The sequence below is a fragment of the Sturnira hondurensis genome, unplaced genomic scaffold, assembly GCF_014824575.4.
Source record: "Sturnira hondurensis isolate 20B ecotype Veracruz unplaced genomic scaffold, ASM1482457v3 Scaffold0020374, whole genome shotgun sequence".
Taxonomy (NCBI): Eukaryota; Metazoa; Chordata; class Mammalia; order Chiroptera; family Phyllostomidae; genus Sturnira; species Sturnira hondurensis.
Window position 1 is genome coordinate 532,073 of NW_028093005.1, and position 14,952 is coordinate 547,024.

The 14,952-nt window shown below is 45.8% G+C and overlaps 1 protein-coding gene across 4 annotated transcripts in view; it reads right to left on the minus strand.

Moving 5' to 3' along the window:
* Positions 1–1,949: 1,949 nt before the first annotated feature.
* Positions 1,950–14,952, minus strand: part of ZZEF1 (zinc finger ZZ-type and EF-hand domain containing 1) — a 113,008-nt gene continuing 100,005 nt past the window's right edge. For 3 of the 4 annotated variants that reach the window (XM_037029578.1, XM_037029579.1, XM_037029577.1), the window contains 3 exons: positions 6,893–7,046; positions 6,369–6,440; positions 1,950–4,622 (listed from right to left, as the gene is read on the minus strand). In XM_037029578.1, the coding sequence (XP_036885473.1) occupies positions 4,542–4,622; positions 6,369–6,440; positions 6,893–7,046 (307 nt within the window). In that variant the 3' untranslated portion in view covers positions 1,950–4,541. Of the gene's footprint in view, positions 4,623–6,368; positions 6,441–6,892; positions 7,047–7,638; positions 7,714–14,952 lie in introns of those variants that run through there. The other variant, XM_037029580.1, reaches the window with a different exon arrangement.

Below are 14,952 nucleotides of genomic sequence, written 5' to 3' on the forward strand. Positions count from 1 at the left end.
CTGCAGCTTAATGCTGTGGCTGGCCTGACTGGACACTGTCAGAGGCCTTCTTGATTTATTTCAGGACTTTTTACATACTTGCTTCTCCACATAGTAGGCATATTAATGTGATGAGACAGAGAATTATGACATTTTTCAACCTATTGAAGCCAAACTTTTGCACAAATCTGGGTCAGAAATGCTTTCGGCTGTAAGGGACCACCCCACAACAAACACGGTCTCTCTCTCACAGCCCGCTGCACCTGGAGGTGGCAGTTCCAGGGGTCACGTGGTGCTCAAACGGTGTAATTAGGGAGTCAGGACTCTCCCTCTGCCCCCCTCACACTCCCTCACCACAGTCAGTGAGCAACAGGGCGTGGCAAGCCCCTTCCCCCACGCCTCCCCTCGGGCTTCAGCCAGCAGCAGGCCCATGGTGGACAGGCTGGGAGAGCACCCAGCAAGGACTCAAACCAATCATGACTTTGCTCATGAGTTAGTAGGGCCTACCTTTCTTGAGATTCAAGTATTTCCAGTTACCACCTAGAAAACTCTGGATCTGTGGGCAGGGGAGAAGAGGGATATGCAGGAAAGGGCAGTTAGGGGAGGGGCAGGGCCCACCACAGGCACACTGGGCAATGTTTGGGTTTGTCCTCGATCTGAGAGCTTGGGTGTCTAGCCCTGGGTGGTTTCTAGGAAGCTCCCACACCTAGCACGCTGTTGCTGTGTTGAGTGAATGGGCACCCGTGTGTCGTGGTGACAGCTTTGGGGCTGCACATCAGGAGAACCGCACTGGTCTGGCTCTTCCACCACTTCCTGTGCAATTCCAAGCTGACCTCTATGAGCTTCTAGTTCTTCTCAAATGAGGAAGCTCGGCTGGTTGAAATGTTTCTCTTCTGTTGCTCTACTTCAAATTGCCTTTGACCTCTGCAACCTTTGAGTTCAAATTGCCTTTGACCTCTGCAACCCTCTACTGCTTATTTGTGGGCCAGCCTCAGCAGGTAACCTTCAGCATCTCTGCTCCTGCTTTTCTGACCAAGCAGTCAACCACACCAGCAGCACAGGGCTCAGACAGAGCAAACACAGCCTGGTTCTCCAGGCCAGCTTTTCAGAGGGCTGGAGTGCCCAGGGCCCATGGAGTTGGGGCGTTGGGGAGGTGGAACAGGGAAGGATGCAAATGTTACCCCTAGGTCCTAGAGGGAGACAAGGGTTTCACAGGCCAGGGGAACACTCAGTTCTGCAGAGCCTCACCCTCAACCAGCTTTCTCTTTGGCTTCTAGGATGGTAAGGGCTGAGGCTGGGTTCTGGCCCCTGCCTAGGATTCCTCAGAAGGCAGTTTGGGAGCTTTAGGAGGACGTATCAACCAGATGCTGTCAGGCCGGAAAAAACGGGCCATGAAGGTTAGTTAAGTCCAGCCCCCACCCAAAAGTCTATCTTTTCAGTTTCTGACATAGCCCTCAGCATCAGGAATGTGGCTGAGAAGGGCACAGAGCAGTAAGTGGCCAACCAGAAACACGAGCAAGGAAGATGTGCGAGACCCGAGGTGGGGCAGACGTCAGGTCCATGTCTAGTGAGAAGTGAGGTCCAGAAGCAGGTGAGACCAGTCCCTGGGAGAGAGGGAGGCGCACTCTGTCCTGTGTGCTACCGGAGGTAAAGACGGGCAGGGTGCTGCTGTGGGACTGGCTGGGGAGAGGTACCTGGGGGGACTCAGTAGCCATGCAGAAGGGACAGGCCGAGGTGAGTTCTCCGAAGGCCCAGGGAGCAGCAGGTTCATCTCCTGCAGGGCTGCGGCCGGGCTCAGTGAGGTACGTGGGAGGTTCAGCCCAGAGCCTCGGGTCTCCCTGATTCCTTCCAGCCCGAAGCCTGGAGATCGCTGAGATTCCGTGATTTGACCTTGGTAGGAACTCTAAGCATAATCTTCACAAGAGGCAGAAGGAGAGGAAAGAGAAAAAAAAAGGCCCACAGAATTTTACTTTTTTATATAGAATTTGTACAATATATTTCTCTTCATTTGCATATTTTACCCACAACTTAACATTCTTTTTACAGGCTGAACTCAGCTGATATAATCAAAAATCTTTCTTTCAACCAAATAGGAAAAATTCAAAATTGTAAACCCGTAAGAAAACAAATTAAAACCTATGATGAAAATAAGTCACTCCTCATTAGGAACAGTGTCTGTTTGTACATTATACATGATTTGGAACAGAAATTTCTTTATAGATTAGGCACATATTTCCACAACACCTTTATTCTGGCCGGATTTATCTCATTCTGGGCAGTCCGGCCTCGTAAGAAGGACCAAAGGGCTGTTGGTCTCGACAAAAAATCTGTTCTTTCAGATACTGCTGGTACCAGTTGGGGACCAGGAATCCAGGGCATCACCAGCCTCAGGAGGGCCAGGGGAGCAGGGCCTGGCTCAGCAGTGCCATCTAGTGGCTGGAAGAGAGGCAGGGTACGAGCAGGGCTGCCCAAGGTGGGCACCTTGACAGGTGGGCCCTGCCAAGACAGCGCAGTTGTGTGTGAAGGGAAAACTTAGGCTTATTCTATGCAAACTGAACTACAGGGAGACCAGAACAGCAAGGGTGGTGTATAGAGAGAAGCTGTGAGGAGTCCAGTGTTTATTTACAATTTGTCTTCCTGATGGAAGGGCGGGAAGCAAAGCTGATGGCAACTCCCATGAAGGGCAGCTGCCCCACCCCTCTGTCCCCACTCCACTACAAGTCAGTCCAGGCATGAATGGCGTGGATGGCATGGCAGGGTCCAGCAGTGAGTGGCACCATTGCCATGTCTATCTTCCAGGCAGTTACTGAGTCTGAGCCCACGGTGGGATCTCTTGTTCTCTGTGATCTCCCTCCTCACTTCCGCCCTCCTTCTGGGTCTGGGCGGCACTGAACGTGGAGCCTCTTCTGGAAGCGTGGGCAGAGTGAAAGACAAGAAAGGGGTTTCTCCCCAGCCGCTGCATCTGACTGACTCCTCACATCCCCCCACCACAAGAGACCAGGCCAGGCCCTGGCCTTGCTGACGTCAGGGCGATGAATCTCAGGCCACCAGGTGTCAGACCTGCCCCATTTGTTTCTGTCCCCTTTGAATTCTCCCTTCCTCGTACAGCTGGGGGTTGGCTAAGGACCTAATTCTAGGGCTGCAGAAGGTTGCTCTGTATCTCGGCCTCTGCACCCAGAAGGCAAAAGGGCCCTTGCAGTAAGACGCTCCTGGGACCCGCAGTGGTGGGCTTTCCAGCCCAGATGCCTGTGGAGCCTGCAGAGGGGCTTCAGAGGCCATGGCAGTGCGGACCTCTGGCTCTGGCCTGGCTGTGAGGAGCCTTCCTGGGGTTTGGTGCTGTGTGCTGGGACGTGCTAAGGCCCGGACACCCGCCCTTAAATGGCAGCAGCGTCAGGCATTCCTTGCACTTGTGAGTCCCATGGAGGCTTGTAGACAGCCCACCGCCAACCCTGCTTCACACTCCAGAGCGTGGCTTTGGAAAGAGAATAATAATCAGCATTTCAGGGCGAGACACAACCATAGAAAGAAAAATGGAAGCAGCATTCATTAGAACTAATGCAGTTATTGCTAGGCAAGCGACAGCCGAGTAACCACGCCGAGTCCCAGAGGCAAACGTGGCGAGTTACTGACCATGGAGCCGAAATAAAATCATGATGTGTTTTTGTCTGTTTTACTTCTAAAATAAGATCTCCTCTGATAACACTTCAAGTCGTTTTAGGTATAGAACTAAAGAGGTTCCTTAACTTCTGCCACTTTCGCACCAGTTTATCCCCCTGAATGACTATTCCACTTGGCATTCCCTGAGGACCTCTCCGGGGAGTCCGTGTAATTCTGTTCTAAAAACGTGAGGTGGAAACTGAAATATGTTAGAACAACTAAAAAAACTTGAACGTGCTGGGAGCCAGTGCGTGACAGATGCTCTGGGTGGCCTGTGGGCACTGTTGTCACCTAGGACTTCTCCGGGAAGGCTGTGGCTACGGAGCAGGCGCAGCACGGTTCCCGTACTAAACGCTGGGGACCAGGTGGTGGTAGGTGGGCTTGCTCTCTCCGGTTTTGGGTTAGATTAGCCAGTCTCAGGAAGCAAAAGCAAGAGAGGAGCTCTGGAGCCCAGCGCTGCTGCTGAAGGCCTTGCTGAGATCGGTGGGTCTCTGCAGACTGGGCTTCACTTAAGGGCAAGTGCAAGCAGTTCCAGCTCAACGGAGACAAAACCCTTTCCAGAGAGGCTGCTTCCAGGCCTCCCCTGGGCAGCAGCTTCGGCAAGGACAGACCCTGGAGAAAGCTGGTCTCTGAACAGCCTTCTCACGGGCTGCCCACCAGACTTCCTGAATAATTTTGCACCGCTCTGCTTGTTCTCACATGCTACGGTATGTTCAGGGGTCTAGCCCGTGTGACATGGGACGTTCTTGGATACGTGGCTGCTCCGCATTCTGATTGGAGTGGAAGTGGGAGCTCACAGAGAGCCAGGCATTGATGCCACAGGAATTTTCCTGAATGAGTTTAGATATCGGCTGTAAAAATCCCTGTGGTCAGATTAGCTGGTTCCATGCATGCCATACTGAGAGCTAACACTGGACATCCCAGAGGCAGGTCGCTTTGTTTGGGTAGTTGATGGCCAGACTGATAGCAGCGATGTTCTGCAGAGCCTGTGGAGAGAGAAAGAGTCATTGCCAGTGTCAAGAACTGTTCCTTCCCCGGCTCAGTTCATTAAGTGCTGGCTGAACAAGACCCTCAGTTGAGTACTAGAGGGGGCAGGGGCAAGGAAGACGCAAACCCGACATGGTTCCCCTCACCAGGAGGACCAGAGTTTGGAGCAAGAAACAAAAGCTGCTGAGACCACATGAGAACTTCAAACACAACGTAGAAATCATCACTGCCCCAAGCGAGGGGCAGGTGCAGTGCCGGGGCTCAGGGGACACTGTGCAGGGGTCTGGAAAAGTTCTTTAGGGAAAGGGAACAGCACAAAGGTGCAGAAGGGAAGAAATGAGCAACTAGTGCTGGGAACCCAAGAAGCAATGTTGGGAGTTTTCAAGTTAAAGGCAGTAGGACTGGCCAGGAGAGGACACAGTGGCAGGCAGGGGGGAAGGGGGGCGCTGGTTCAGCAATGTGGATGGGCTGTGGGGACGGTCAGAATGAGGGTGACGAGACAGGACACAGGCACAGGCAAGAGGGGGAGCCCATGGGGATATGCACCATTGAGCTTTCAGTGCCAGAACAGTCAAATCTCAAAACTTCAATTTGTGTCATGCAACCAGAGGCAGTGGTGGCAGTGGTGACAGGCATCTGTTGTGGGGGTGGGGGTGGGGGTGTTTTTACTCTGCCTACTGTTCTCAGGCGAAGTCACACAAGCTGTTCTCTAGCTGATGGGGAACCCCTGCTTCCAAGCAGGCATCTGACCCTTTCCTGCAGGAGGAGGGGTCCCTTGAGAGAACTTGGCAGGAACAATGTGACGCTCTGGCTGGGGGTCCCAGCTGGATGCCCACTCAAGTGTGACCCTGGGCATATCTCTGCTTCTTCAGAGCTTCAGGGGCCTCCTGTCCCCCTTGGGGTTGAACCACATGCTCCGTGACAGTCAAGGAGTCTGTGACCCTGAGGTTCTCAAAATGGAGCCAGGGGCCTCTGGCCTCCTGAGACCCTTTCAGGGCCCTGTACGGCACAACTACTCTCGCAGTGACACGGGGCTCCTGGAGGCTAAGGTATGACAGCATGACAAGCGAGCAGAGGTGGACACGGGCTCCAGCTGTCTTCTGTTAAGGTGGACGTTGGAGATCTGCAGAAAGTAGCACCATGCCGCCCTCTGATTCCACTAGACACGTTGCTATGTTAACATGGAATGAATGGGCTTGTGGTTTTTAAAAAACACATTGATAAATAAATGTTTAAAAGTTTTGCCTCCATTTCTAATTTCAAATCTAGTTTAATTTCCTGTGGTAAATTTCAATGTGTATAATGCACAAAAACAAAAGCTTTTGGACCCCTCCATAGTCGAAAGTTTGAAGTGGTCCGGGACTGAACAGCTGCCAGAAGGGGCGTTCTCCTGACAGGGAAGAAGTCGCACCCCAAAATATCTGAAATCTGACTCTATGGAAACTTCAGGGACCAGCCAAATCATAAATTTAAGGCATTGGTTGTTTTCGTTTAAGAGACACAAATTCTTGCCAGTGTCTTTTGACCCCTCAGTTTAGCGTGAATGACACTGATAAGTGGGGCGCGCCTGCTCCCTCTGACACCAGAAGGGAGGGACTGAACTGGAATGGAGGTCCATGTATGCTTGGGGGGGGGAGTTCTGTACTCATGCCACAAGCACAGAGGATCTTTGTCCTGGCCGCAGTGATGGGGACGGCCTGCCACCCAGGCAGCCACCAAGGGCCAGCTCCAAGGTGGGAGAGTACCTGTGCCGCACAGCGGAGAAGGTGGTCATCCGTGGTTAAGGCCAGCAGGTAATCCTGCAGCAAGCCCAGCTCCTGTGGAGAGAGAGCGAGCAGGGTGCAGTTCTGACGGACCACCACCCAGAGGGTGCCCACCCCAAACCGCAGAAGCCTCAAGTGGGTAATTGGTGCTCGCTCTGCCAGCGCCTCAGAGCACCTCCTCACTCAAGAGCTGTGAAGGAGCTGGACCAGGAGGAGCCCTTTCATCTCTCACATTCATTGTCTATTGTGCTGAGGGGAGGAAAAGAGAAAAGAACCCATCCATTTTATTTTCCAAAGCTCCCTGTTGTCAAAGGCTGATCCAAGGCACTTTCTCCCTTGGCTTCAGGCCTGCTAAAATAAGCAGTCCAGGTGCTGCTTGGGCTGGAAGGCCTCCTCTGCCTCCCTGTGCAGGACAGCCAAGACCTGGACCACACGCCTGCCAGGGCTGTGGATGGTGCTGCACCCTGGCCCAGAGCCCGGGGGGAAGAGGCAAGCCGGGCCCTTACCTGGGCACGGTTCTCTGTGACGAAGAAGAGCTCGGTGAGGGCACGGTGCAGGGGGAGGAGGACGCCGGGCTGTGTCACGTCTTCATACAGGCTGTACTCCATGTGGGTGAAGAGCTGCCACAGGGGCTTTAACAGCGAAAGGTCACAGAGGTCACTGTGGGAGGAGGACCATGTTAGACAGATGGCAGATGAGGGGAAATGCAGCCGACTCTCCCTGCCCCACATCTAGTCAAGTCATCACGAGATGGTCTCACTCCCCCTCCCCCTGAAAAAGAGCCAGAAATATTTCCCACCAGCAAATGAGGAAGGGGGCAGAACCTAATTCCAAAACAAGACTCCAAGGAAACGGGAGGCCCTGAAGCTCATTCATGGACATCACTTGCCCATCTTTAAAAATGGTTGCTGGAAAGAACTTCCAACAACAGTGAAAAAACTCAAGATAACTGTTAAGTGGAAAGAATATATAAGACTGTATACACAAAATAAAATTCGAAAAATTAAACTGCATACACAATATTATGTACCACATTAAAAACAACAGTAAATATATAACAAATATGACCAATGGTTGTCCCTGTCAATCTTCCAGATTTCCTACAACACTCATTGCTTTAATAATCATGAAAAAATAAGATTTAAAAGACAACAACCATTACTATGATCTTAGGCTCACGAAACACAAGGGACACACTCAGCCAGAACCCTTTCCTCGTGCAGATCTCCACCCGCCCCCCGCCCCCCGCCCCAGGAGGGCCCTGCTGAGACTGCAGTGGTTTCTTCTTACTCAGAGGGAGGTTGTGCTTTAATTCCAGTTCAACATCCTTCAGAGGGAAAAAATTGTGAAATAAATAATACTCTTACATAATTTTATATGATCTTAAATTTTGCTTTTTTCTCTTTAATGTAAGACTTTAAAAAGAATTCTGTACAATTGAGGTACAATATTGGAGCTAATGACTTTCTTCCAGAGGAGTGTCTTCCCAATGGAAACCAATGGGAAAACCTGTCTTGATTTAAGAGGCAGCTTGGGCTGAGTTCTCAGGAAAGCATCGGCAGGTGGAGTGAAACGCACCTGCATGGCTCACACCTGTGGCAGCACTAAGGCCCACCGTCCTTCCCCTGGGGCTGCCCCTCCTCTCTGCCCCATTCTGTCTCAGGCCCTGGGACCAAGGGGGTGCAGAAGCATCCCTAACGGATGGCCAGCAAACTGCAGAAATGCATCCACAATGCAGCCAGGAAGGGCCCTCCACTGAGGACAGTGGAGATGTGTACACATCACTAAGCCAGACAGTTCTCACTGGCAGCCACTCTCAGAAGAAGCGCACTAAGTGGGCCCCGCGGGCTCAGTGGCCCCTGATGTTTGTAAACGAGGATGCAGTGGTAATGGCAGTCACGCCCAGATTTCCCTCTCTCCCTCCCCTCGGCCAGCCCATAAGCAGACCAACCACAGGTGCTGTCGCTTTCCCTGACTTGGAGAGTCCTTTACTTTTCAGATAACAGCTCCATATTACATGAGAAGACAGCCTGTTACTTCGAATGTCATCTGACTAGCATTCTATGTGTCTTAAAAATGCCAGAAAGGGGGCACTGAACTCCAAACAGGTGGGTGTCTGAGCAAAGAGGGTAGGGACAAAATATATGAATGACATGTGTGGGCACAATCACTAAAACCTCCCTCTGAGATGAGGAATAAGACAACTATGCCTTCAATCCCCTCTTCTATTCAACACTCTGTTAAAGGTCTGGCGAGCGCAAAAAAGACAAAACCGTTTCTAAGGGTTCAGAGGAACAAATAACACTCATCACGTGCAGATAACACGACCCTGTGCTGAACAATCTACGTACATACACACTCATGTAATCAGTAGAACAAGGTCACTTGATATTGTACAAGAGCAATACATGAATACTGGTTTTATATCCACAGAAACAATGAAAAATAAAAAATTTAAAATACCAATTATAATACCTTCAAAACATTAAATACCTAGTAATAAATCTAACAAAATGTTGTGTAAGTCCTCTACATGGAAAACCTTGTAGCTAAAAAAAAACTATGCGGGGGGTGACTTGCCACATTTTTAGGGCCAGTACTCAGTGGGGACACAGAGCTGCAGATCGCTCCTGTGTTTCTTAGTTTGTCCACTTTTCTATCTTGACAAGAACAGCTTTTTCTCAAATAAATAAACTTATGAAATGTCCTACATTTTTTGAAGCAAAATTAAATCGCTACTTAGGTTTACTGACATTCTTCAAATTGGGATTTGAATTTTGTTTTGATTTTTCTTTATTAACAGAACACACGATTCTAAGTTTTCTTCCCATCAGTTCAGAACTGTTTAATTTCAAAGCAAGATGTGCTCAAAGAGCCCACAGCCAAACCCTCTGCTAACACCTGTCAGCTGGTCTCTCACGGTCCTTACTGCCACCACGATGTCCCCACAGTCCAGAAAGTGGTCCTCAGCTGAAGACTGTGCAGCTTAGTACAGAAGACCCCCCCACACACTGACCGCTGGTCCCTAGATGAGGTTTCCAATGCCAGATCAACTCGAATACAGAATCTGTTGGCATTTTGGGCCCTATTTCTGTTCAATGCTTTTTAGCAGCTTTTTCATCCTTAAATACAACATAAGCATTAATATTTTTCTGATCAGGATGAATTTTACATTTTATTGCAGCCAACTTTTTGGACATAGTTGCCTCTGTTGGAATCATATAATGAAATCGTATAGATTCTATTGGTCCATACTCTTTAAAAAATGACTTCGGCTTCTTCTTACTACATGTGACAGGCAAATTCCCCACAAATACAGTTGGACTGGAAGTCCTAGCCAACACAATTAGGCAAGAAAAGGATATAAAGGCATTAAAGTTAGAAAGGAAGAAGTAAAACTGTTTCTGTTTGCAGATGACATATTATATATAGAAAATCCTCAAGATTCCACCAAAAAAATTGTTAGAACTAATAAATTCAGTATAGTTACAAGATACAAAGTCAATATGGAAAAATCAGTTGTGTTTCTATATACTAACAATGAACTATCAGAAACAGAAATTAATAAAAAATCCCATTTACAATAAGGTCAAAAAGATACTTAATCAATAAAATACTTAGGAATAAATTTAACAAAGGAGGTGAAAGATCCATACACTGAAAACTATAAAACACTGGTGAAAGGAATTGAAGACACAGATAAATGGAAAGATAATCTGTGGTCATGAACTGAAAGAGTATTGTTTAAATGTTCATACTACTCTGAGTGAAATCTATAGATTCAAAATTTTAATAGTATTTTTCATAGAATAGAAAAAATAATTCTTAAAATTCATAAGAGAACTACAAGAGAACCTGAATAACCACAGAAATCTTAAGAAAGAAGAACAAAGTTAAAAGTATCACACATCCTGATTTTAAACTATATTACAAAGCTATAATAATAATAAAACAGTACAGTATTACTATAAAAATAGACATACAGATCAATGGACAGAACAGACAGCCCAGAAATAAACCCATGCATATATGGTCAATTAATTCTCAACAAATGTGCCAAGAATATGCAACAAGGAAAGGAAAGTCTCTTCAATCAATGGTATGGGGAAAACTAGATATCCACATACAAAAGAATGAAAACTGGATCCCTATCTTACATGATACATAAAAATCAACTCAAAATGAATTAAAGTCATGAACGTAAGACCTGAAACTGTAAAACTTCTAGAAGAGAACATAGGGGTAAGCTCCTTGACATTGGTCTTGTCAATGATTTTTGGAATTGTTACCAAAAATAAAAATAAGCAAGTTGATCTACATCAAACTAAAAAGCTTGTTCACAGCAAAGGAAACCAGCAACAAAATGGTACAGCAACTTACTGAATGGAAGAAAATAGCTGCAAGCCATGTATGTGAGAAGGAGTTAATATTCAAAATACAGGGTCCGGCACAAATAACATCCCTTTTTTATCACAAAATCTTTTATTACAAATCATAAGCATGTAATTCTGTAACACAACGATATCACACAAGCACACTATATGACATCTTAGGTGAAATGTTCAAATTAAAACTATAAATTACACCCATATTATTATTACCCTGCCAACCACACTCAAGCAGGTCTCACTTCTGCTGGGCCCTGTGTATAAGAAACTCAAACAACTCAATACCAAAACCAAACCAAACCAAACCAAACCAAAACAAAACAACCCCCTCCACACAAAAACAAATAATGCAACTTAAAAATGGGCAAAGTATCTGGTGGCAGCACTTCTTTGTTGTGAGAATGTCCTCTTTTGAGACACCTGCCTAATAGAAGTGATTCTAAATTAGTAAAAAAAATATTATTCTACTTGTCTGTGTCCTTTTTTTAGTTTTTTACTACAAAGACTCTAAGTAAAATAATGAGTTTAAGCAATTTTAATTTCTGATCTTAGGCTCATTTTCTATTATATTTTAAATGGAGTCCGCAATAGTTAACTCATAAACACCTTACATGTGAATTAGGGAGTCTGAATGTTCATCATTGGGATGTTCCGTAGGAAGAGAACCTACAACTCCTGCTGCCTCTATGCCTGACGATATTTTTTAAAATTATATTTTATTGATTATGCCATTACAGTTGTTCTATTCCCCCCTTCATTCCCCTCCACCCTGCACACCCCTCCCCCATCCCCCCTTTAGTTTATGACCACATGTCTCAAGTTCTTTAGGTTCTATATTTCCCCTACTATTCTTGCCCTCCCCCTGTCTATTTTCTACCTACTGTCTATGCTACTTATTTTCTGTACCTTCTCCCCCCTTCTCCTCCTCCCACTCCCCTGTTGCTAACCCTCCATGTGATCTTCATTTCTACGGTTCTGCTCCTGATCTAGTTGTCCTCTTAGTTTGCTTTTGTTTTAGGTGTGGTTGTTAATAACTGTGAGTTTGCTGTCCTTTCACTGTTCATATTTTTCATCTTCTTTTTCTTAGATAAGTCCCTTTAACATTTCATATAATAAGGGCTTGGTGATGATGAACTCCTTGAATTTGAACTTATCTGAGAAGCACTTTATCTTATCTGTCCTTCCATTCTAAATGAAAGCTTTGCTGGATAGAGCAATCTTGGATGTAGGTCTTTGGATTTCATGACTTGGAATACTTCTTTCCAGCCCCTTCTTGCCTGTAAGGTCTCTTTTGAGAAATCAGCTGACAGTCTGATGGGTACTCCTTTGTAGGTGACTGTCCCCTTATCTCTTGCTGCTACTAGGATTCTCTCCTTCATTTTAATCTTGGCTAATGTAATTATGATGTGTCTTGGTGTGTTCCTTCTTGGGTTCACCTTCTTTGGGACTCTCTGAGCTTCCTGGATTTCCTGGAAGTCTATTTCCTTTGCCAGACTGGGGAAGTTCTCCTTTATTATTTGTTCAAATAAGTTTTCCACTTGTGGGTGTTCCTCTTCCCCTTCTGGTACCCCTATAATTTCGATATTGGAACGTTTAAAGATGTCCCGGAGGTTCCTAAGCCTCTCCTCATTTTTTTGAATTCTTGTTTCTTCATATTTTTCTGTTTGGTAATTTTTTTCTTCCTTCTGGTCCACTCCCTTGATTTGAATCCCAGTTTCCTTTCTATCACTATTGGTTTCCTGTGCATTTCCCTTCATTTCAATTAGTTTAGCCTTCCTATGTTCCTCTAATTTGTGACTAAAATCAACCAGTTCTGTGAGCATCCTGATCAACAGTCTTTTGAACTGTGCATCTGAGAGATTGGCTATTTCTTGGTTACTTAGAGTTATTGGCTCTGGGGCTTTGAGCTGTTCTTGAGCCATATTTTGGTCCGTTCGTGCCTGTTGTGTATGAGGAGTGAAGCCCTAGGTGTTCACCAGGGCGGGGCAACTCAGTTGCTGGGTTGTGATGCTGTATGTGGGGGCGAGGTCAGAAGGGGCAATGGCGGTCCCCTCTGCTGCTTCCCACCGCTGGAGCCTGCGTGGTCTGTCTCACTGCTGGCTCCTTCGCTGCTTTATCTGCACGCAAATGTGTGACGGCAGTCAGCCTGCCACCTTGTGCCCTCACTGGGTCCACCCATCACCACCCTACACCTGGGATTCGTCCATGGCTGCCTCGGCACCTGGATTGGGGGATCTTTCCTGCCCGACCCCACTCCGCTGTTGGCTCCGCCCCTCTTGCGGTCCAGTTGAAAGGTTCGTTATTGTCCGACTTCCGTATAGTTCAATTTTCTGTGTTTTGGCTAGGTTTTTGTTTACTAAAACTTTGTTGTCTTTAAACTTGGTTGTGGGAGAAGACACAGTGTTTCCACCTACGCCTCCATCTTGGTGGAAGTCCTGTCTGACGATATTCTGATGATATAATATTCAGACCTGGTGATCCTTTTTGTTGGGTCTCAGTTCTGAGACTCTGCTAGAAAAGGGATGAACTGACTGCTCTGGAAAACTGTAAAGGTCAAAGGGAAGAAACCTGTGGCTAGCATTTGTTTAATAGTAAAAGCTCTGTGGAGACCAAAAGAAAGGCCAGAGGATCTGAAAGACATTTTTCCAAAGAAGACATGCAAATGGCAAACAGGTACATGAAAAGGTACTCAACGTCGCTAATTATCAGGGAGATGTAAGTCAAAACTACAGTCAGATACCTCCTTGGGGTTATTATAAAAATTTTTTAAAAGAAGAGCGAGAAAACAAATGCTGGTAAGGACATGGAGGAAGGGGTGAACCCTTGTACACTGTGGAGTGACAGGTATGTTAACTCGATTGTGGTAATCTTTTCATAATGTATACATATATCAAATGATTGTGTTCTACACTTGAAATATATTGCAATTGTATTTGTAGGTTATACCTCAATAAATCTAGAAAAAAATAAACTAATTCTAAAATTTATATGGACATGTAGGGTTAAAAATAGTCAAGACTACTGAAGAAAGAAATTGAGGAAGATACAAATAAATGGAAGCATTCACCCTGTTCATAGATTGGAAGAATTAACATCATTAAAATGTCCATACTACCCAAAGCAATCTATAGATTCAATGCAATTCCTATTAAAATACCAAAGGCATATTTCACAGATGTAGAACAAATACTTCAAAAATTTATATGGAACCAAAAAAGACCCAAATAGCCACAGAAATCTTGAGAAAGAACAAAGTTAGAAGGATCACAATAACTGACATCAAATTATATTACAAGACCACTGTACTCAAAACAGTCTGGTACTGGTCTAAAAACAGACACATACATCGATGGAACAGAATAGAGAGCACAGAAATAAACCCAAGTCTCTACAGTCAATTATTATTTGACAAATGGGGCAAAAGCATAAAATGGTATAAAAATAGCCTCTTCAACAAACGGTATTGGGACATCTACACAGCTACACATTTTTTTTTGCAAAAAAATGAAATTTGACCACCAACTTATACCATACACCAGGAATAAAGGAAAAATAAACAAATGGGACTACATCCAATTGAAAAGCTTCTGCATAGCTAAAGAAACCATCATCAAAATGAAAAGGGAACCAACTGTATGGGAGAATATATTTGCCAATGATACATCAGATAAGGGTTTAATCTCCCTAATATATAAAGAATTCACACAACTTAACACTAGGAAGACAAATAATCCAATTAAAAAATAGACAGAGGACCTGAATAGACACTTCTCTAAGGACATACAGATGGCTCCTAGGCATATGAAAAATGCTCAGCATCAGTAGCCATCAGAGAGATGTAAATTAAAACCACAATGAGATACCATCTCACACCTGTCAGAATGGCCATCATAAACAAATGAACAAAGAAGTGTTAGAGAGGATGTGGAGAAAAGGGAACCCTAGTGCACTGTTGGTGGGAATGCAGACTAGTACAGCCACTGTGGAAAACAGTATGGAATTTCTCCAAAAAAGTAAAAATAGACCTGCCTTTTGACCCATCAATTACACTACTGGGAATATACCCTAAGAATCCCAAAACAACAATTCAAAAGTACTTATGCACCCTGATGTGCATAACAGCACTTTTTACAACAGCCAAGTGTTGGAAATAGCCTAAGTGCCCATCATTGGATTAA